Genomic DNA, 23,043 nt, shown 5'->3' on the forward strand with positions numbered 1-23,043 from the left:
AAGAGAAATCACTGACTAGCTGTTTTTAGCTAATTAACTTGTAAGTCCTGACCGGGAAATGCCTCGTGCAGAGTTTCTAAAATTTAAAAAGATGTCAAACTCTTTAAAACAACAGCATCAAATCATCCACCATGGCATGTCTCGCAAACTCACTCAGCGACGTGTTTCCCACAATTTGCACTGGTGCCAAATCTAACGGAGACGTTTATACGTTTATTATACAGCTTAATTCATATATCATGAAGCGCACATGCCTTAAAAACGTCTTCAATATATAACACTTGATTTGTAATCGTAAAAAAATTGCTTTAACAACTTGAACTAAAAATGATTAATTTTTTTAAATGTGTCATTATCATGGTTGCTGTATTGGCTAATTCTATGCTATAAAATACAACTTATTAATCAGTTGTTACAATCTTATTAATCATTTCAGAGCAAAACGCAGCCTGTCAGTGAAGGAAAATATCCCTTTTTCTCTGAGACTGAAGCACGTGTTCAGGCGACATGCTGATGGATTCGCTCTCATTTGAATCCTGAGGTTTTATGCTGATTTTTGGTGCTTGGGCTGCTCGAGTAAATTCTGTCACGTCAAATTCGTGTAAAATTAGTGTTTATGAAGTTTGAAAAAATTGCTATATTTAAGCATCTAGCACTAAAGGAAGGATTAAATGTCACCTCAGTCAGAGAGTCATCTAAAATGATTCACAAGAACAAGAATCTTTTAAAAACAGGATACAACCCAATAATAGATTAAATCTATTTTATAATAAATATCTGGTCAAGAAAAGACTATACAAGAAACAACAAAATGTAAAGACACAACAAACAATAAACCAATCATGAAAACGACTCAGAGATACAAAAAAAATAACGTAATTTAATGTCTCAGATTTAATCTCAATGGTTTTTTTATCTTAAAATATTTTTTATGCTTAACTAAAAATATGTGCACTAAAAACAAACAAACAAACAAACAAACAAAAAACAAATCAAGAGCCTTGAAATATGGAATCTCCTATATATTTTTTTTCTAATGTAATAAAATATTTTACATTACAAATTATATGATCAGAAACAATTTGAGTCTATAATATTTGATACATGAATAATACATGAATAAGCTACAAAATAAGCAGAAATCGTTTTGTTTATGGTTTATTGTCGTTTGTTTAATATTTTTGCAAAAGTGCCTACAAAATCTATGTATTTGACCGTTTGAACATGGATTTTACACGATAATGCTTATAGTGGAACTGATGGAGATTAACTTATAGAGAGAACTCGATATGCTGAAGCCTATTTCAATCTTCAGGAGCAATTTTGCAATATCAAAGGACTTTTTTCTGAATCCTCGGTTATCCTTGTGTCTCAGGAAAAACGGAGAGAAGGCATTAATGATTTTACGGGGAAACGAATGAATTGCGCTCGCAAATCAGTGTGTAAGTGACAAATGAATCTCTGGAAAATATGAAAAGAGGAATAATGATAGAAAAAAATAGGTAGGGGGGAGAGAGAGAGGGGAATGAAAAATTGCAGGCAGGAAGAAATGTGAAAATGTGACCTATTCAAAGGGGATAATTTGCAAGGATCTGTCATGTCACGATGGAAACGCTAAGCACATTAATTTAAGACCCCCTTGTTTTTTTCTATGGTGTGAGAGAGAGCGAGAGAGAGATAGAGAGAGAGAGAGAGAGAGAGAGAGAGAGAGAGAGAGAGAGAGAGAGAGTTATTGATGAGGATTAGCAAGGGCGAGCCTTTGATGATTTCAATTATTAGCCCTAGTTTGAACACGAAGATGAGGGTGACATCAAAGTGTGCAGCAATTAGCACCCTGCTAACTTCAAGGCGGCCGAAAGCTAATCTTTAAGGTGACAACAAACATCTTACCAGCACTCCAGTCCAAATCCAGACACGGCATGACAGAGCAGCACAGCTAATTGGCCAAATCACCTTCAGTAGAGTTGACACTGGAGTGGAAGAGATACAGACTGAAGAGCGCTCTTCATATTCTAATTCATCTTTCCTCAAAGCCACCAGTGCCTCAGTCACAAAGGTCTCAAAGCTTGTGCAAGTCGGCAACGCAGTTAAAAATAGGAACCATGACAGTGGCTTTGGACTGCAATTGATATGAACAGTTTTGCACTCAAGTTTCTACCAGTGAGCTGTTAAAATGTAGAAATATAAAACAAAAACACTGCACTGAAAAATGAGCATTCTGTAAAATAAATAAATAAATAAATAAATAAATAAATAAATAAATCTATCTATCTATCTATCTATCTATCTATCTATCTATCTATCTATATATATATATATATATATATATATATATATATATATATATATATATATATATATATATATATAAAACCCTACAATTTAGAGTAACGTAGCAAATAAAAAATGTTAAAATCTGCAATTCTAAAAAAAAACGTGCACTCTGAAAAAATGTGCACTCTGAAAAAAAGATGTTTGGAAAATGTTGCTCTCTCTCTCTCTCTCTCTCTCTCTCTCTTTTGCTCTCTCTCTTTCTCTCTCGTTCTCTCTCTCTGTCTCTCTTTCTCTCTCTCTTCTAAAATACAGAACCCCAAAATTTAGCACCCTAAAACACAGAAAATTAAAAATATAATATTAAAATAAACTCATAAAGGAATAATCGATCTCAGGACATGCTAATGCTAATCAGCATGATAATCAGCTTCATCCGTTTCTGTAGTGTTGATTTTTCCTTTTAACAGCACAACCCATTATGTTTTGTCAAAGTTTTGTCATGATCAAAGTTCCATGATCAAGGGATATTATATTATAAGTCTCTTTGAGTTTTCAGCATAGTACCATACCATAACGTTATCCTAGCATGCTAGCTAGAAAATAACACAATGTATTGAAAAGGATAATATAGAAATGTCTCCTAACTGTGATGTGTGTTTTTTCCTCAGTGTACAGGTTAGAAACGAGTCAGCTCCATTTCCTCCACAAAGAGTTTATCAAATCCAAAAGACGAAACACTTTTGTGTTTCAGATTCATGTATCGCATCCTCGGCCGATTCCTCACCGTAACCGATGTAAACCTGCACAGCATTGTGAGCTCTTAGAACAACATAACAGCAGTAATTAAAGTCATTTGTAAATTGCACGGCTAGCTAGCAGCTGCCAGAAAGTTTGTTATTAATTAAAGGCGGGCTGATGTAATTCATCATAAAGAAAGCAGCGCTTTATGGCCATAGGCTTATTACACTCACGCTTTTGATCTATTGCTGTATTTTTGTGCTGTTAAGGTCAGAATATATTAATGTGTGATACGGTAGGAATAATTCCACTCTCTCCTGTTTGTCACTGCACTGAGGAACAGAGGAAACTGAACACTTACTGGAAGGTACATTAAGTAAGTGTGCAGAGCTAATGATTTTTTTTCTCCCTACTGCCCCACAAAAAGACGCTAATTGATGAACGAGCACTATCTCTTTACCAATTTTATGCTCTCAGAGCTTATTGGAGCAAAAAAGAGATTCTGTGATATCCATCACTAAGAATATAAATGACAAAATAATTGATTTCTGTGGCTTTTACAGAGAGGGAGGAGTGTGTGTGTTGGGCGGTCCAGAAATAAAAAAATATATATTTTTAAAAAGTACTGTTGGTAATTAGGATTATACACCTGATAAATTTTGCAGAGTTATAAGTAACATGTAAACGTTATTGCTATGGCAACCAGTAGTAGGTAGCCTACTGGTGACTAAATAGTACAGCAACTGGTGACATACAGAAATAAAATTGTGTGTGTGTGTTTGTGTGAATGTAGCATAAAACAAATAATAAAAAAAAAGTTTTTATTACTGTGCTCAATAAAATATAGTATTATTTATTATAATTTGGTAACAGCCAATTTACATTAACTATGTAATTAACTATGTATTAACTATGTATGCTAATTGCTCACATAAATTAAGACTAATAGTAACTTTTTAAAGAAAAGCGAAAGCTGTATAATAAAGAAATCTGTAAAATATAGAGTATATATGATATGGTGTTTAGGTTTTCTGTAAAAAGAGGTTTATTCAACATTTATGGAAGGAGTCTCCAGTGTCAGCACTTTGTTTCACTGTAAGTTTACTAGCACAGTAAAGTCTCCACAACAAATGTCTGTTTTCTGACTGAGGTAGAAAAAAAGAGATGCGTATGAAGGAATAACAGTTCTATTTAACTGCCTGTCTGTATGTCTGTCTGTCTACATGACTGTCTGCTTTTTGTCTTTTGGATATTACACAACATTAGATAAAAAGTATGATAGGCCAGTTTTTTTAATATCTAAAAAAATATGTGTATGAAGTAAAAGAAATAAAACACTTCAGGAAATGCTGTCTAGGAAAAATAATCAACGCTGCTTCATCACACTCTCCTGTTGTGGATTTTTTTCTACAACAGCACACAATCAAGTGTTTTTTTTTCTTACATCATGGCTCTAAGCTCCATGATTAAGATACAATACAGCTGTAGCACAATCAAGAAAGAGATCTGCTGAAGCCTCAGTGATGGTGATGTTAAGCTTGAAATTTCCTTCAAAGCTCGGTGAGGAAAGTTTGTTTAATTCGTTTCTAACTTTACAAACCAAACATCTGAGGCGGTGCGTTCGTCTGTATGAGGACCAGCTGATCCGCTGCGGTTATCGCAGTCCTCTGAACAGCACCTGTAGACTCACTGATACTCAGCTTAACGCTCACGCTGGGAACAGATCTGGCACCGAGTTACCTCACGCCACAGTTCACTGAGTCTTCCATGCAGAGCGCTCTAAGAGATAACAACGTGCGAACCCTGAGGACTGGCCGAATCCAGCTGGAGGAGCTCCCTGTATGAACACAGATGCCAGGGTTTACAGGTCAAGGTGATTGGATTGATTCTGATGCAGTCGGGAATAAGCAAACTGAGCTAATTTTGAGAATATTTCTTATGACTCCAACACACAAATAACCTTCGGCAAATGTAATGGAAAAAATATTATCACATATATACAGACTGAGCACAGATTATAAGGAAAAGATAACCTTAAACATTTTAGTAAGGTGGTACACCTCTACAAGCTCCCAACAATCCTCAGCATAGGTTCTAAACATTCAAATTCAAGTTTCTAATGGACATTGTGTCCAAGCAGCTTTATAGAATATAAACATTCATTCATTCATTCATTTTCTAGCGCTTATCCGAACTACCTCAGGTCACGGGGAGCCTGTGCCTATCTCAGGCGTCATCGGGCATCAAGGCAGGATACACCCTGGACGGAGTGCCAACCCATCGCAGGGCACACACACACTCTCATTCACTCACGCAATCACACACTACGGACAATTTTCCAGAGATGCCAATCAACCTACCATGCATGTCTTTGGACCGGGGGGAGGAAACCGGAGTACCCGGAGGAAACCCCCGAGGCACGTGGAGAACATGCAAACTCCACACACACAAGGCGGAGGTGGGAATAGAACCCCCAACCCTGGAGGTGTGCTAACCCTGGCGAACGTGCTAACCACTAAGCCACCGTGCCTCCCTATTCATAAGTTTGCTTTATTTTTTTACTACTAGGGGCAATATATTTAAAGAAAAGTTCTATAAATCAAAAGCACAAATGTTTCAATCTTCACAGTTGATAGAAATGTTGACTGAAAATGTCGCTTAAGTAGATTTCCATGCAAATTTAGATGCAAACTCCACACACACCGAACCGAATCGAATCGGATTCCGAATCGGAATCGAACCCCCAACCCTGGAGGTGTGAGGCGAACGTGCTAACCACTAAGCCACCGTGCCCCCAGAACATAAACATAATACAAAATAATATTATACAAAGATTAATATAATACAAAAATTCAAGATTAATATTAGAGTTATATTTAAATGTATTTGTATTTATACCCAATGAGCAAGCCTGAGGTGACTGAGGAGACTGTGGCAAGGAAAAACTCCCTTAGATGGAGGTTGTTATCCTCATAGACCACATGTGGTTGGCATTTCTTCTTAGAATGTCTGAATACTTCATGAAGTGGAATTCAACTGGAGCTGGTACATTTTTAAATACCTTTAGTATCCTCACAGGTTTGGCCTCATCTCAATTTAGGTCCAAATCTTCAAGAAACAAAACACAACTGGAGTTGGTACAATCTCTGGATGCTAAACATCTCAGGAACAATAAAGGAGCAAAGAACATAGTTGGTCCTGGAAATATAGTCTCAGCTGGGGTTTTGGTGACGTTGGTGTGTAACAGTGTAGAACATGTCACACAAAATCTCCCATAGTTGTTCTATTTGGTTGCAGTCTGGTCACTATGAAGGGCATGGTATTGCACTATAATTTAAATCATATCTCATTATTATTATTTAGAAAGTTCCCATGTCCTTTGATTGGAGGTGGAGTCATTCTGAAAGAGACCACACCCTCCAGGAAAGAAATATTTCCTCGCAGGACGAAGATGATCAATCAGAAGAACATGGTATTGATTTGCATTGATGTTTTATTCTAAAGGAACAAATTAAGCCAAACCACCAGATTAGATGTATGTATGTATGTATGGATAGATGGAATCATTAGCATTTATCAATGGTTCTTAATGGGTTCTTTGGTTAGTTAAGGATCCTTTGCTTCATAAAATCATTCTATTATAGCAATTCCATAAAATGTCACATGTAGCATAAAAATAACATGAAAACAGCTAGTATATTAGAATGAACGTGTTATTATAAGCCTATAATTTGCCATTATAGAAAATTATGGGTGAGGATCCCAAAATAATTTACTTACAATTCCTATTTCAGATTTCTGCAGTTTTTCATCTGGACAACAGACCGACTGAGTCAGAAGGATGTAGAATCTAAGACTGACATAGCATCTTTTAAGCATCAATAAAACCTGTCAATATGTTTGTGTAAGGCTATAAACATGTGGGCTTATGATTGGCAAACTGCCCAATGCACTGATTAGTTATATTCTCAATAAGTAATAGATTGCACAATAGTAAAATTTTCTCCTTGAAGCCACAAGAGTCTAAACTGTGCTCACATTCCAACTGAAGGCATACTGTATCATCCCAGAACGATTAGCTTACTTTTCTTTTAAGTGTTGTATCTGTTTCTTGGAGCATTCATCCTGACATCTGTTTGAATAGTATATTACACATCTAAGCACAAATAGTCATTGTTAATTAAGGTACAGCGCGAGAGCAAAAGCAGTGGGGTGCTCCAGACGAGAAGAAAGTCACAGATGCCGGCGCCAGCTACTCATTTGTCCTGCGTCTATTCTCTGTAATTATTTCTGAAGGCCATTTTATGAATTAAGTGCGACCGGCCTCTGTGGCTTTCTCAGGATGTATTGAGACTGATTGAGAAGACCTGTGGCAGGTGACTTTTTAAAATACAATTACAGAATTCGATGAAACCTTCTTCCTGATTGTAATAAGAATATGGAGAGCTGCTAAAGGCCACCGTTCTTGTCCCTGAAGATCATGTTTCTGATATTTGAGCGCTGACCTCCTGTGAAATTCCTCAGTAACCCTTTCAGGGATGATTTTATTTGAAATGTATGTTTCTCTGTAGAAAAAAGTATGATAGTTTTAATAAATTAAATCTGTAATTGGTGCCAAATAGCTGTTATTTAAGAAAAATTAAACAACTCCAGGTAACTGTTAGGGTCATAATTGTGACCTGATGTTGATTATTTTCCCATGATAGCACAAAATGAGAATTTCCAAGACCAAGTCCAAAACCATGGTTCATTTTTTGAAAATGAATCAAATCCAACATTTAGGTTTTAGAAAAAGTTCTCTGTTATTTATTCAATCTATTCCCCTATCATCAACTATAGGCACAGGCTGTGGGTAGTGACCATGATTATGGGAGGCAGAGATGTTTCTCTGCAGGGTATCTGGACATGCTCTCCATGATAGGCACTCAGAACAGACCTGCTGTGCCTCCAAATCAAGAGAGGCCTCTTGAGGTGATATGGACACCTTGTAACGGTTCCCCTTGATCAGCTCCTGCTATTCCCTGATTTCAGACCCTGGGCAGATTCATTTTAGAGATGATGTGTAGAGATGATATCTCATAACTGTTTTGGGAACATCTAGGGATCCAAAAATGTATGAAAAATAAAATAGAATAGAATAAACAAATATTCATGTACATTCACAAACTAGGGGCAATTTAGAGGAGACAATCTACCTACATAGAAGTGTGTTTTTGGGAGGTGGTGGAAAACTGGAGGACTCAATGGAAACTAATGAGGACACAGTAAAAACATGTGACCCTGCGTCACCTGAGCTCAGGGTCAAACTGGGTCCTGGTGCTGTAAGGCAGCAGCTTTACCTTTTGCACTACCATGCCTTTTGACTGTCATTGAAATAATTTGTATTGTCTGGGTATAGAGATTTAAGGTTCTCACTCACTCACTCACTCACTCACTCATTTTCTACCGCTTATCCAAACTACCTCGGGTCACGGGGAGCCTGTGCCTATCTCAGGCGTCATCGGGCATTAAGGCAGGATACACCCTGGACGGAGTGCCAACCCATCGCAGGGCACACACACACTCATTCACTCACACAATCACACACTATGGACAATTTTCCAGAGATGCCAATCAACCTACCATGCCTTTTGGACCGGGGGTCCCTTTTGGACCGGGGGAGGAAACCGGAGTACCCGGAGGAAACCCCAGAGGCACGGGGAGAACATGCAAACTCCACACACACAAGGCGGAGGCAGGAATCGAACCCCCAACCCTGGAGGTGTGAGGCGAACGTGCTAACCACTAAGCCACCGTGCCCCCCCGAGATTTAAGGTTGTTGTAAAATATTATGTTTAGGTTTACCTGGAACAATTGGGTCCTGGTGAATTGTTAGACCTCAGAGTTTAACTCATTAGCTGAAATTTGCTAGAAATCTGCTAGAATAGAAAAATCCCACACGTCTCTTTAGACTGTAGCCCTTCAGGACATGAGTCCTCCTTCCCTGCCAGATGGGACTAATCAAAAAAATCAATCGAGCAAGAATCCTAAGGAGAGGGGTGGGTGAGGCCTGTAAAACTCCACCTAAATCGATGACATGCAAAAAATCTGAAAGCTGACACATGCAGTCTGAGGGATCGAGCAAGGCATTTATGATGGGCAGAACAGGAGGCAGCTTTTAATTTTGCAAAGTGGCTCTCAAAGCAAAGTCTGACGCCTCTGGATTGGGATTAGATTAGGCTTTTGATGATCGAGCGCCATGTCCGGATTCGCAGACCCCATTCATCATGAACGCTCAGCACTATTTGAAACTGGCTCTACATAAGTGGACCAGACATGAAGAGCAGGGGTCATTTGTCAAATGGGCCCTTAGGAAAAAAATTACTTGCATTGTGCTTCAGCATGCAGCATGCATGCAGAGCATGAGATGAGAAACAGCAGTGGTGACATAATATATTGCATCTCAAAGTAGTCCTCAGGGCCCTAAGGCCAGTTGCTTCACTGTACAAGGTTTTTGCTAAGCTATAAAACAGTTTATAAAAGAAATTAGAACCATGTTATAATTTTGAATTTAAAGATTCATTTGTCAGTGTAGTTATGGTAGATTACTAGATATATCATTCCAGACTATCTGAAAGAACCCTTTTGGATACTCTGACATGCCATCTTTATCCTTAATGAGTAATCAAAATGAAATAGAAAAAAAAACAATTATTGATCAGAAAATAAATGCAAATAAACATTAAATCAAAATACATTAGAATAATCAGAAAATAAAAATAAATGAAATAATAAAAACAACTAAATAATAAGGGATTATAAATATTTAAATATTACAAAAAATATCCACAATGGGAAAATAAAGTAACATGCCATAAATAATGGAAATAAATAAAGTGCTACTAAAAATATAGGCAAAATAATAAGAACACGAGAAATTATTTTCTCATTTCTTTAATGATGGAAGAAGCCAAATCAATATTTAATGGTAATGGATGTTTACATCTGTATAGCAGAGGCCATATTTTGTTTATTTTTCCCTGATGTGTGCATAATCATTTTTCCTACAAATGATTCTGAGGTATCCTGATGTTTGACTCGAGAAGCAATGCGATGTCAAATGCAAACTTCACACCTGATGCCTCAAAACCGAACGATGACAAATCTGACACATCAACATTGTCTGCTCATCATTTTTTTTCCTTCTAGTTCTAGTTTGTGCTGTTGAATATTTTATGAAGTTATTTTTTGGTTTTGTATTTGTTCCAAAGGTTCAGACTCCAAAGTGAGATGCTCTTGCTGCGGCTTTGGCATCGCAGTTAAAAGATGTCTTCAAGCAAAAACCCAACACACCACTAACATGTACCGCTGACGTTAGTGAGTAATGGAAAATGTTAGCTCTTCTTTCATGTTGCTGGAGTTCAAGGGCTCACTGGTTGAGTCAGGCTTGTGACGGACGCGTTTGTGAAACTTAGTGTGTGTAGTCATTCCCCACTTTGCCACACACACACACACACACACACACACACACACACACACACACGTCATCGCTGCAGGATAGAGAGAGTCAGGCTAATGATCATCCCTCCCTCCTTATAACACATTACTTATTTATAGGTTTTGTTCACCCCCAGAGGCAGGCTGCCTCCTTGCCTGCTTGTTTTTCTCCCCATCTTTTTCTTCAACCCTTCCTTTTTGTCAGTGGTGTGCCACTTTTGTTTATCCCCTTCAGATGTTACACCTCTCTGTTCAATAAATATTCATGGTGACAACCTAAAATATCAGCCAGTAAAAAAACAGACAGCGAGAAACGAAATAAATTGCACTATATGTTAGTGTACAAATCATGGAGCATCTTCATGTACAACAGAGATCCATATTTCCTAATTGAGAGGTGATGTTTCATGCTGCATTTATGCAATCAGACCACATAATGGCGCACGGTCCCAGGTGCCGTTTTGGTCCCGTCAAAAAGTGTTTTAGGCTCAACTAGGTTTTATACATGTAAAAAAAAAAAAGAACTCATCACACATCCCTTTTCCCCCCTCTGAATCAGCCATTATGTGGAAAAAAGGTTGTCAGACAATTTTGTTCATAATGTTAAGAGCAAAATACAGTAATTTGATGTTACTTTGAATACTAGTAGGCTTTCTCTTGCATTCATTCAAAATCATAGTGATCAAAGGCTTTTACGGAGCGGCCGAGTGCTTCTCAAGAAGAGCCATCAAAGTTAAATGCTAAGTGCTGCAAGGGTTCAGTACAGAGCCCAGGTTTGGTGCATCAAACTTCCTCAATCTGGTGATGACTAATTTATCTCCAAAAAAAGAAATAAGAAAAAAAAAAAGGAAGAAAATTGGCCATCAAGCATTGAAAATGTAATTATCAGTGATAAATGTAAAATGGTCACAGCTGGAAACATGAGTCCTTTTAAAATCTAATGTATAACAGAGAAAACTGTATTAAATAATACACTATACATGTTTGCTGCTTAGGGTTTTAAGGTATGAGGAACAAAACCAGTCAACATGTTCAAAATAAACCCAAGCTCAACAAAAGCAGATTTGGAAAAAAAAAAAAAAAACATCTTCAGTGTTTGACAAGGTCATGGTGAAACTTGGAAACACCAGATGAACCCTGCTTGGGACACCAGTCTATTGCAGACCAGCAGACACACTCATTCTCCTATTCAAATCCACATGCAATGTGTTTGGATAGCAAGAGGAACCTGAAGAACCTGGAGGAAAACCACTTGGAACTACCTAAGGTAAATAACTCTGGGCAGACAGTAACCTAAGAACAGGATTGAACCTCAGACCCTGGAGCTATGAGGCAAAAAAGCTACTTCTGTGCCACCCCCAAATGCCTCATCATGCATCCATCCATCCATCCGTCTTATGTACCTTTGGAATTCTATACATGGCTGCAGAGGACACCAACCCATCAAAGAGCATACACACACACACACACACACACACACACACACTTATTCACACACTACAGACAATTCAGAGATGCCAATCCACTGACAATACCATGGGAAAACATGCAAACTCCACACACACACACACACACACACACACACACACACACACCCTGTATGATTACATTTCTTAATTACTTATAAGTATTTTTAACAGGTAGTTTTAAAACAAGCCAAGTTCCTAAAACTGACTTGTATATAGTCCTCAGGGTCCTAAAGCCTGATGCTCTGCCTTTTTGCTTAACTCACTCTCTCACTCACTAATTTTCTACCACTTATCCGAACTACCTCGGGTCACAAGGAGCCTGTGCCTATCTCAGGCGTCATCGGGCATCAAGGCAGGATACACCCTGGACGTAGTGCCAACCCATCACAGGGCACACACACACTCTCATTCACTCACACACTACGGACAATTTTCCAGAGATGCCAATCAACCAACAATGCATGTCTTTGGACCGAGGAGGAAACCGGAGTACCCGGAGGAAACCCCCGAGGCACGGGGAGAACATGTAAACTCCACACACACAAGGCGGAGGCGGGAATCGAACCCCCAACCCTGAAGGTGTGAGGCAAACGTGCTAACCACTAAGCCACCGTGCCCCCCTTTTTGCTGAACTATTAAATCAATTTATAGATGAAACAACCCTGTTATAGCCATAAATAAAAATTCATCTTAGAAAATGTGTGAACTTAGCACATTTATATAATGAATTTCATCTAGCGTTCCCATTTCATATGCATTACCATATGAAACGGTCTATGCTTATTTACTACATTTTTATTGCCACACCTCACATACATATGATTCTGCACCTTCCCATCCACAGTGTATTCCTAAGATAAACTACTGATGTACTGTATAAGGCCAACAAGACACTTTGGGATATGTGGTTATGCTAAATATATTGTGTTTAAATCTTATGAGTGTTAGGGTAAAAGCGCAACCAGCTGCATAATGTTTACGTAGACAAACCAAAAACGTTCCTTTGATTGACATTTTCTACCTTTTTGTTTTGTCTGTAGCAAACACCATAATAAGGTGATCTCCAGGTGTTCAAAAACTTTCCTCCGTGTCTGTGTACCTGAGCACTTTGCTTCATTTGCGTTAGTTTATTCAGCCAATTAAAATGTTCCCCAGTGACCTCTCTTTATATTTATATTAGTGTAGTAATGAAGAAAGTTGTCAATGCGAGGAAACTTGAGCAGACGCACTTCTCCGCAGTGTGTAGTCATCGTGCTGCAATCCTGCGACTAAACGCTCCCTGGAGAAAAGTGTTAGGAGTCAATCTCTGCTGCTCTCATTTCATCACTAGATGATTTAGAGCAGACACTTTTGGGCCTCTTGATGTTTCATGAAACCTCTTTAGCTATTCTATAGTCTCATTCAACTATATTATCTGTAATTATTGGTAATTTCTGAAGAAAAACATGCTAGCTCTGCTGACATTCTACTGTACTGGGCAAAGCTGCACTGTGCTGTATTATTGCACTGGACTGTTTTACAGTTTGTTCAGTTTGTGCAGTTATGTGCAATTTATTTAGTTTTGTCTCTTGTAGGTCTGTATTTTATGCAGCACGGTGATCCCTTCTTTTACTGTGTACCAGCTGTATGACAATAACCATAATAAAAGACTTGATGTTCGAAACACGATCTTACACGATCACTGAAGCATCACTGAGAAGAACTACACCAAACATCTCTTTCTTTCTTTCTTTCTTTTTTATAATGAAACACTACCAGCCTGGGTGTTTTTTTTTTTGGCTAAGCAGTAAACACAACCAAACTAATTCCATTTATTTATCTATTTATTTATTTGGCTAAGCAGTAAACACTACCAGACTAGGCACATTTATTTATTTATTTATTTTTATATTTGTTTGTTTCTTTGTTTGTTTGGTGGCTAAGCAGTAAACATGACCAGTCTAGGTACATTTATTTATTTATTTATTTATTTGTTTGCTTGTTTGTTTGGCTAAGCAGTAAACATTATGTATTCATTTATTTATTTTTGTATTTATTTATATATATATATATATATTTTTTATTTATGTTTTTTGTTTGGTTAAGCATTAAATACTACTAGCCTAGTTATATTTTTTCCGTCAGCACAGTATTTCTTTTTCTTTTCTTTTTTTTTTTTACTATGTATACAAGAATGTACAAAGCATTTTTAATCTTCGTTAAAATGACCTGCAGCTAATTGACGCTGCACCTTTTAGCATATAAGTTTAAAGTTCCATACTGCAGTCTAATGTTGGTGTTGAATAATATAAATAATAAGTAATAAAATGTAAAAAGTAATACATTTTACGTAATACAAATATAAATGTAAATTGTTACCCGTTATGTTTTCCTGTTATAATTAATGATAAAAAAAAAAACCTTAAACATTTAAGACCTTTACATCAAACATGCTGCAAGTGAACACACACACACACATACAGTCTGATTATTCAATCTGATCTCACGTCCGATCACCCGGTGGTTTTCACTGAGCCACTTGTCTTTATTTTGAATGAAAACATCAATCTTTTGAGAGAAAATAGTCCTTGCAGATGACAACATATACAAAGAAACATTCAAGAAATATACAGCATCATCCACATATCTTTTAATTAGCAAAACAGAAAATAAATGAACACCATGCTCGTCATTTGAATGTCGTCAAGAGTCCGATCTTTCAAAAACCGTTGCGCGTCGAGTAAAAAAAAGTGCAAATATATACAAAACACTTCATTGCAGCCAGCGTTTGAACAGACTCATTCCTACAATTCCTGTGAACTAACTTAAAAAAAAAAAAAAAAAAAAAAAAAATGAAAAGGATGAAAATGACAAAAACAGAGACGTGACTAAAAAATAATAATTTAAAAAGAAACCATTCGGAACGAATAATTATACAAAATATATTTATATATTTATATAGAATTAAGGACTAGGCAAAGCAGTCATTCATTCCTCAGTCAATCAGCCAGTCAGACACAAAGCTACTTCCTCTCCAGACACATTGTTAATGTTAATAAACTCCTTTTATCTTTAGAAACTGTAAACAAGTCTCAACCATATAATTGATTATAACATTTGGGAAAAACAGACAAAAAAAAGACAAATAAATTAGAATCAAGTCAACTGAGACAAAATGTGTGTGTGTGTTTTTTTTTTTTAACGTCTTTTATAACTAGAACACTGACTGAAATGTAGGTTATGGATCAAAAAACACATTTTTTTTTTTTCTTCTAGCGATTCTACAGAAAAACACAATTTTTCCCCCCTCACTCACTCCTCTTCTCCTCACGAGTACAGGTGCTTTGTATAGTATTTTAGCGTTTTTTTTTCCTTCTTCTTCTTTTTCACTTTACACACTTGAAGCATGTTAGAACGGCTTTGCTGCAAAAAACGAAAAAGAGAAAAGAGACGACTTCGGACCGTACGGCCAGAGGAGCGTTTAACAAGAAACTCTCTATTAAGCAGAAAAAAAAAAAAAAAAAAGCAAAAAAAAAGTGTGAGAGAGAAACAAACAAAAAAAATTAATCGCCCTGATGGCTGTTAGTCTTACAGGCAGTGCGTATGCGGAGAAGGAGGCCCTTCCCGACAGTACGTTTGGCTTTTACTCACAGTTCAGGAATTCGGATGTAAACCTTGAGATGTGGTCAATCAAACTGATCTTGATATATAGATATATTTATTTCTATATATTTAATTTTTTTGGTGTAGATTTATGATTGGATTTAATTTTACTGAGTGGTTTCTCTGCTGACCTGGCACCTTCGTCACTCGAGCACGCAAGTTGTTTCTTCTCCTGTTGCATCAGACCCAGATTCCACATTAGCCGTCCCCCGTTTCTCCTCCTTATCCTCCTCTACCTCCTCTTCCTTCCAACCCCACGGAAAAATACAAACAAATGTTCAAAAGGATATGACTTAATTATCTCTGTGGCTGCTTTTTAAATGTTAACAAGCTCCAAATTCTGGTACGAAACACCTCACTTCACCTCACCCCGATGACGTGAAGTTTTAAAGTGATTCGGAATCATGACGAAAATGAAAACGTCCTGAACAAATTTTTCCAAGCTGGAAAAAAGACTGGATTACATGAAGTACTTTTTTCGGTCAGTTACTGGTGTGTTTGTTGTAGAGAAGCACCAAGATTATTCGAAACCATAAGTTTATAGGGAATTAACACCAACTACTGAGCAGCTGCTGGATGATACGCCGAATTGAGAAAGTTTTAAAGCGAAGGAGGATTTGTCCGAATTGAACCAGGAAATCTTAATAATTTATGCAAATGTTTGAAGATTTCAATTCCGCTAAAGGCCAGTGAAGCACATACATTTTGGGTTTATTACCCAGACGTCCTTGTGCGTTCGCAGTCCAACTGAAAGCATAATTAATAAGCGCGGCTATTTCCAAGGACAACTTCCTACACTCCAAATCCCAACTGAATTCTGCTTTGTTTCGTTTCTGTTTTTTTTCCCCCCCATTAGTCTGCTCGGATTACTTTGACTTCTTTTAACCTTCGAAATGTACACATTATAATGAAAACATGAAACTTTCACGCAGCTGCATAAATCCTCACGGACGACTTTAAGAAAGTGTCTACGTACGGAAAGTCTTACACGTTGGCAAAAACAGAGGAGACGATATGATCGATCGCGATACTGTACAACGAAATAATGTATCGTACATTCTTGCGTTGGAGAAAAAATAAATAACACAATAAATTAGAACGCACAATAAATACTCCATTAAAAAGCAAAGGGCAAAACTCAGAATCGTGTAGCAAAAGAAAAAACAAACAAAAAAAGCTGGTATTATTTTCCAATTGCTGCGACTTTTTCCCCCCAGAGTACCTCGTGTTTTCCTTGAGACGCTAGGGTCAAGGAAAATGAAAAAGGACGGATGATTTAAGGCCGTGTCGTTTGTAGAATAAAGACAGGATTTTGAAGCGCAGCGTTTCCAAGGGACGAACCGAGGCGCTTTGATAGAAAATCTGAGACGAATATCCGAGACTTGCAACTATCTGCGGCGGAAACTCAAACGCCAAAATGCCTTTTAAAATCAATCAACTGATCGAATGATCGAAAGATAAACAGTGTGACAGTGTTTTCTTTTTGTGCTTGGTGTAACGCTTACACAAGATACGCTTTTCAGAATTTTCAGAAACAGCGACAATGGAAACAAAAACGTAAATCGATGGGAATTTTTCGTGGTTTGGAATGGGACGCTGAAATTTTGACTCATGGCTTCCGTTTTTAAACTCGACTTATTGCTCTTGGATGGATGGATCTATTAGGTCAGGATGCCTGTTATCAAAGTATGACACTTGAAACCCTTTCCCTTCAGGGAAGGACCACAGATCTGAGTTAAAACACTCCAACCCTCACAGTAACACAGTGGTATAATACAAAAAAATTTCAGGAACCGAGGATTGGGTGGAGGTCGGGGTAATGGGGTGGGGGGTATGGGGTAGGGGTTACAATATCAAGGGAAAAAACCCCATTAGGGCAGAAGTGGCCAGCTTGAGGCCATGTTCGAGTCGGGGTTCAGGGGTATGTCCAGACGTTAACAGAAAGGCAAGCTCTGAAGGGCGCTGATTGGCACCGCTCAGGTCCATTTGGCCCCAGAATCACGACAGATTATAGGGATGTGAGAAAAGGCGCTATTTTTTTTTATTTTTTTTTTTATTTTGGCCTATGGCAATCGAGGATTGTTTGAAAAGAGGATGTGGTTCCTGTATTCCATGCCCACTTTTTTCATGTTTTAAGAAGTGAGCGCTTGAATTGAATTTTCAGATTTCCTCGGACCACCGGGCCTCTCTCAGAGCTTACAAATGTCACTGTTTTAAATTGCATCGTTTTGCTTCCGGCTTCTTTGTTTCCCCCTTCATGGCACTGGCTTCTACGATTCAGCACAGCTTATACGGCAACGGCACATGTCACCGTTTCTTATTGGAATGTATCTTAGTGATCCACAGTTGTCCGATTCCAAAAGTTTTTTTTTTTTTTCTTTTTTGGCAGTTTGCCTTCTCAACGAGACGGTGAAAGGAAGAGGGGGAGAGAGAAAGAGAAAGAGGGGGGAGAGAGAGAGTGAGAGAGAGAGAGAGACAGAGAGAGAGTATCAGAAAGACAGAACCCAAACGGAGAACAGGGCAAAGATGAAACTTCTATCTTGAGACTGAGAATAACACACAGTGAGATATAAAGAGTAGAGAGAGAGAGAGGGAGAGAGACAGAGAGAGAGAGAGAGAATATGGAGAGGAGTTGCGGCGTTTTGGCTGTGCAGGTTCTGGTCCAGAGAAATAGTGAAATATTGGGCATCCGTGTGCTGTGGTTGCTTGGGTGGTGATTGTCCAGTGTGTTTAGTCTCTCTTCTTTCCATCACAAGCTATGGATGTTTCTGTGCCGGTCAGTTCCTCAGAGCCTTCCAGCCAACCCCTTTCCCTCTTCATCCCCTCCCTTCTTCCCTTCCTTTTTCCATCCTTCCCACCCTCCTCTTCTTCCCCCTTCTCTTCCTCTCCTCCTGCTCCATCAGCTGCTGCCAGACATCAGGTTAATGGCTTGTTCCAGTTTGTGTCTCAGTTTGTGTTTGCGGCAGTACCCGTCTCTGTCCAGTGCTGTCAAGATCTGCATGATGAGAGGGCGAAAGAGAAGCCATTAACTGATAGGCACACATGTATACACACACACACAGAGACACACACACACACACATGTTCTAATTCAATATTCTGTAGTCAGCTTTCTTGTCACGGACCGTTTGAAAAGACACGCACATCAAAACCGACCCGATCTTACGGAAAATGGAATTTGCAATTCATGGATTTTTTTTCTCTTAACCAACTTTCTTAAGCAATCTGGAAAAATATATAAAACTCATCGCTGCTTGGCCGACATGGAGTTCTTTTTTTTTTTTTTTTGTTCCTCTGCGGTTTATAATTGACCTCAAAATTAGCCATATTGATGATTTTTGTTGTTTTGATGCAGTCGCGTTATATATAAAGGACTGCAAACGCACACTGTTTATAGGAACGCTGGTATTTGTTATCTCAAGGATCGATGAATTATTAATCACCACAATCTTTAATAGACGGATAGATCGATAAACAGATAGACTGGCTGGAACAACAGTTGGTTGGATATGCAGATAAGTGGATGGATAGATAAATGCGTGTTCCGTGAATAAACTAAAATAACAGGCTATTAATTCCACAGAATGCCCCAGCCTTTACCCAGCTGCCCTAATGTGTACAGAAAAGTCTTCTTCTACAGAAAAAACTACTTTTAACATTTAACCTGAAGAATTATGGTCAGAAAATATGGTTGCAAAACTGCAGTACATCAATTTGGATGGATGAATAAATAAATAGACATACAAATATTTGTAAACTAGAAAATTAGATATATATTATGGACTTCAAAAGGGATGGATGGACTTACTGTTTCATGGGGGAGGGATGGACTGATTATATGATGGTTGTTCTGACTATTTGTGGCATGGGGGGATTGATGGATGAATGGATAGATGGATGGGTGGACTACTTGAGTGACGGATGAATATTCTGAGTATTTAAGGAAATGATGGATGAAATTACAATTTGATGGATGGACCATTTGAGGGATAAAGGCATAGGCTGAATATCTAAGGGATGGATGAGTGGACTAACTATTTGAGGGCTGGAAGGATGGGTAAAATATTTGAGGGATAGACCGATGGATGGACTAACAATATGAGCGACATAGGGACCAATACTTTAAGGGATGGTTGGGTGGACTTGTGATATAAAGAGATAGATGGATGGACTTATGAGGGATGGATGGATGGATGGATGGATGGATGAACTTACAATATGAGAGATGAATGAATGGATGGATTAACTTATATGAGGGATGGATGGATGGATGGAGGGACTTATACAGTAGATGGGTGGGTGGATAAACGGACTTATAGCTGGATGGATAGTTGGACTAAATATTTGAAGAAAGGATGGAAAGTCTAACTATTTGAGCATTTGAAGGATAAATGGACTAATATTTTGAGAGCTGGATGGATATATTTATGGACTAACTATCTGAAGGATGGACTGATAGACGACGAATGAACTATTTAAAGAACTGATGGATGGAGTACTTGAGGGATGAATAGACAGTTGGATTAATAAAAGGCTAAATAGATGGATGAATGAATGCAGGGATCCATAGTTAATGATCCAGACATCAGCAAATGAAGTAAATGAACACATTTAACCAAACGATCACATGACTCAGTCTTTCTGTTACACAGGAATAAACAGGAGTTTATCACTGACTATAACTGCATAAAGAACAAAAAAAACATTTGACATTTCAGAGAGAATTAAAACTGTTAATGGAATAAAGCAGGTCTGGGATCAGTGTGAAATGGGTGTGAATGGATCCTGTGGGAACGCTGTGAGCTGAACCCACCTCCTCTTTGTACTTGTTGATGTAAAAATAGAGCTCATTGAGCGCGCTCAGTGTGTTGAATTCGCTGCCATGGAGACGGGACTGCTCCACCAGATAGGCGTCCATGTCTTGATCGCTGATACTCGGCATCTTGCTAATGTCTCTGTAGTACCTGAAAACACACACACACACACACACACACACACACACGATCAATGCTCTCCTTATTCCCGGCAATCAATGTGAATTTGCCAGCATGCCGAAATCAAACACAGCCTCACTGCCACTGCTGACTGTGAGGGTGTTTACAAAGGAACAAGTTTCATTCCATAACAATATGCAACGGTATGTTTGGTAATCAAACAAGGCATGTGGCGGCCTGCAAAACCATTTAGAAATTTTTCTACTACAGATGTCCTGGTGCCTACAGAACTGCATTTCCTTTTTCATGCATCTCAAACATAGGACCCTCTGTATGGCTCATCGTGGTCATTTTAACAGCAACAACACGATCAGTCACTGTCTAATGAATCATATTCAGCCAGCTATCCAACATGATCTTTGTAGGAAGGTAATTAAATTGAATTGAATTGAATTAAATTGAGGGGGGCACGGTGGCTTAGTGGTTAGCACGTTCGCCTCACACCTCCAGGGTTGGGGGTTCGATTCCCGCCTCCGCCTTCTGTGTGTGGAGTTTGCATGTTCCCCCCGTGCCTCGGGGGTTTCCTCCGGGTACTCCGGTTTCCTCCCCGGTCCAAAGACATGCATGGTAGGTTGATTGGCATCTCTGGAAAAATTGTCCGTAGTGTGTGAGTGCGTGAGTGAATGAGTGTGTGTGTGCCCTGCGATGGGTTGGCACAGCGTCCAGGGTGTATCCTGCCTTGATGCCCAATGACGCCTGAGATAGGCACAGGCTCCCCGTGACCCGAGGTAGTTCGGATAAGCGGTAGAAGATGAATGAATGAATGAATGAATGAAATGTAGTCCAACATTTAAAGTATGTTTGGTGTCTGAAGTTATTTTTTTCACCAAGTAAATAAAACTTCCATACAACAGTTACTTTGAAAGGCAGTTGAGATCTTACCCATACTTAATCGATGTACGTTGTATGATACGTTATCTATTAGAATGGCCAAAAGGATGGTAACAGCGGCCACTTTGAGATTAGTATCAATAACAGGATATTGATATTATCTCATCAAACTCAAGTAGAGAACGTGGTCATGTGGTAGCCTAGTGGTTAAGGTGTTGGGCTACCTATCGGAAGGTTGTGAGTTTGATCCCAGGTCCACCGAGCTGCCACTGTTGGGCCCCTGAGCAAGGCCCTTAACCCTCAGTTGTATAAAAATAAATAAGCGAATAAAACAAATGAGATAATGTAAGTTGCTCTGGATAAGAGCGTCTGCCAAATGCCGGAAAGGGTCATCTAAATGTGGTCCAAAGAGATCTGGATGATAATACAGTTAAAGTTTGTATACGTGATAACGCATATTTAGTGGTGTGATTTAGACTAAATTGGCTGAATGCTTTCTTTACTTGTTATCAACACTCTTCTTTTAGTTCCAGCTCAAGTACATTTGGCCAAAATACGTCTTTACGTTAAACAATTTTCTGACACAGACGGCTAGGAAAAGTTACTCAAATCCTAACAAAGCAAAAGGGTTTTAATGATCTCATACCTTTCCACCCAGCTCTTGTAATTGGGGATATCTTTAGCATACAGCAGCTTATTGGATGGCGAGTCTTTGCCTAGACGGTGCTCCGATGTTGAGCACGAGTCCATGAAGGTCTGAGCCACCACCGACAAACATGCGTCCGTGATGCTGCTCTTGTGGATATCGAACACAAACTGCGGATTCTTAATCACGTTCACCCAGAACCGTAAAGGCAAGCTGAGAGAGAGAGAAAGCGAGCGAGCGAGAGAGAGAGAGAGAGAGAGAGAGAGAGAGAGAGAGAGAGAGAGATGTACATTCAATGAATAAATACCGCATCATGTGAAATAACGTACTGTAAATTTATCCGTATTTGTGTGTGTGTTTGTGTGTTGGCTCACCAGTTGCTCTTCCAGGTGTGACGCACATCTGGGTCACTGATCTGTCTCTTGTCTGCCTGCTCATCCAGAAAGTCGAACATGTACTTGATGGCCAGCGGAAGGGCGCTGCCGCGGTGAGCCGTACTGAACACCGTCTCGAATAAATCATCCACAAACTTCTGCAGTGTGCCCTGACCGTGCGGCAAATACAGCAGGCGGTTAGAATTTTATGCTCCGTTCAACATGCACCCCGTCTTTGACCAGCGTATCGGGCCTTTATGAGGAGTCGTTCCTCTTAGTGCTGCTTCTCAGTTACGCTCGCTGAGTGCATTGAGGAAGACACATTGTTCACATATAATGCAGCTTAATTCAGCATCATGCAGTGAATACAGCCTATATACCATAAATACTTCTGCTCAGTGAACACAATTTAAAGCCTTTACTGTCCTTTTAATTTTAACTTTGATTTATGATTAGCTTCAATAACGCTCTGGAACAAATCAGACCAGGTTTATATAGAAGTGACTCAGTTTTATGGGCATGAGCTTGCTAAAACATGCAATGCTGAGATATCACTAGGAGTCATTGATGGTCAGGATTGAGGAATGAAATGATAGGAGA

General features: G+C 38.7%; 1 protein-coding gene across 1 annotated transcript in view; it reads right to left on the reverse strand.

The window, feature by feature from the left end:
- Nucleotides 1-14,457: 14,457 nt before the first annotated feature.
- Nucleotides 14,458-23,043, reverse strand: part of plxna3 (plexin A3) — a 197,180-nt gene continuing 188,594 nt past the window's right edge. The window contains exons 29-32 of the mRNA XM_060880759.1: nt 22,444-22,613; nt 22,070-22,282; nt 20,412-20,562; nt 14,458-18,594 (exon numbers count right to left, since the gene is read on the reverse strand). Of these exons, the coding sequence (XP_060736742.1) occupies nt 18,499-18,594; nt 20,412-20,562; nt 22,070-22,282; nt 22,444-22,613 (630 nt within the window). The 3' untranslated portion in view covers nt 14,458-18,498. The remainder of the gene's footprint in view (nt 18,595-20,411; nt 20,563-22,069; nt 22,283-22,443; nt 22,614-23,043) is intronic.

Source organism: Tachysurus vachellii, chromosome 11 (assembly GCF_030014155.1).
Source record: "Tachysurus vachellii isolate PV-2020 chromosome 11, HZAU_Pvac_v1, whole genome shotgun sequence".
Taxonomy (NCBI): domain Eukaryota; kingdom Metazoa; phylum Chordata; class Actinopteri; order Siluriformes; family Bagridae; genus Tachysurus; species Tachysurus vachellii.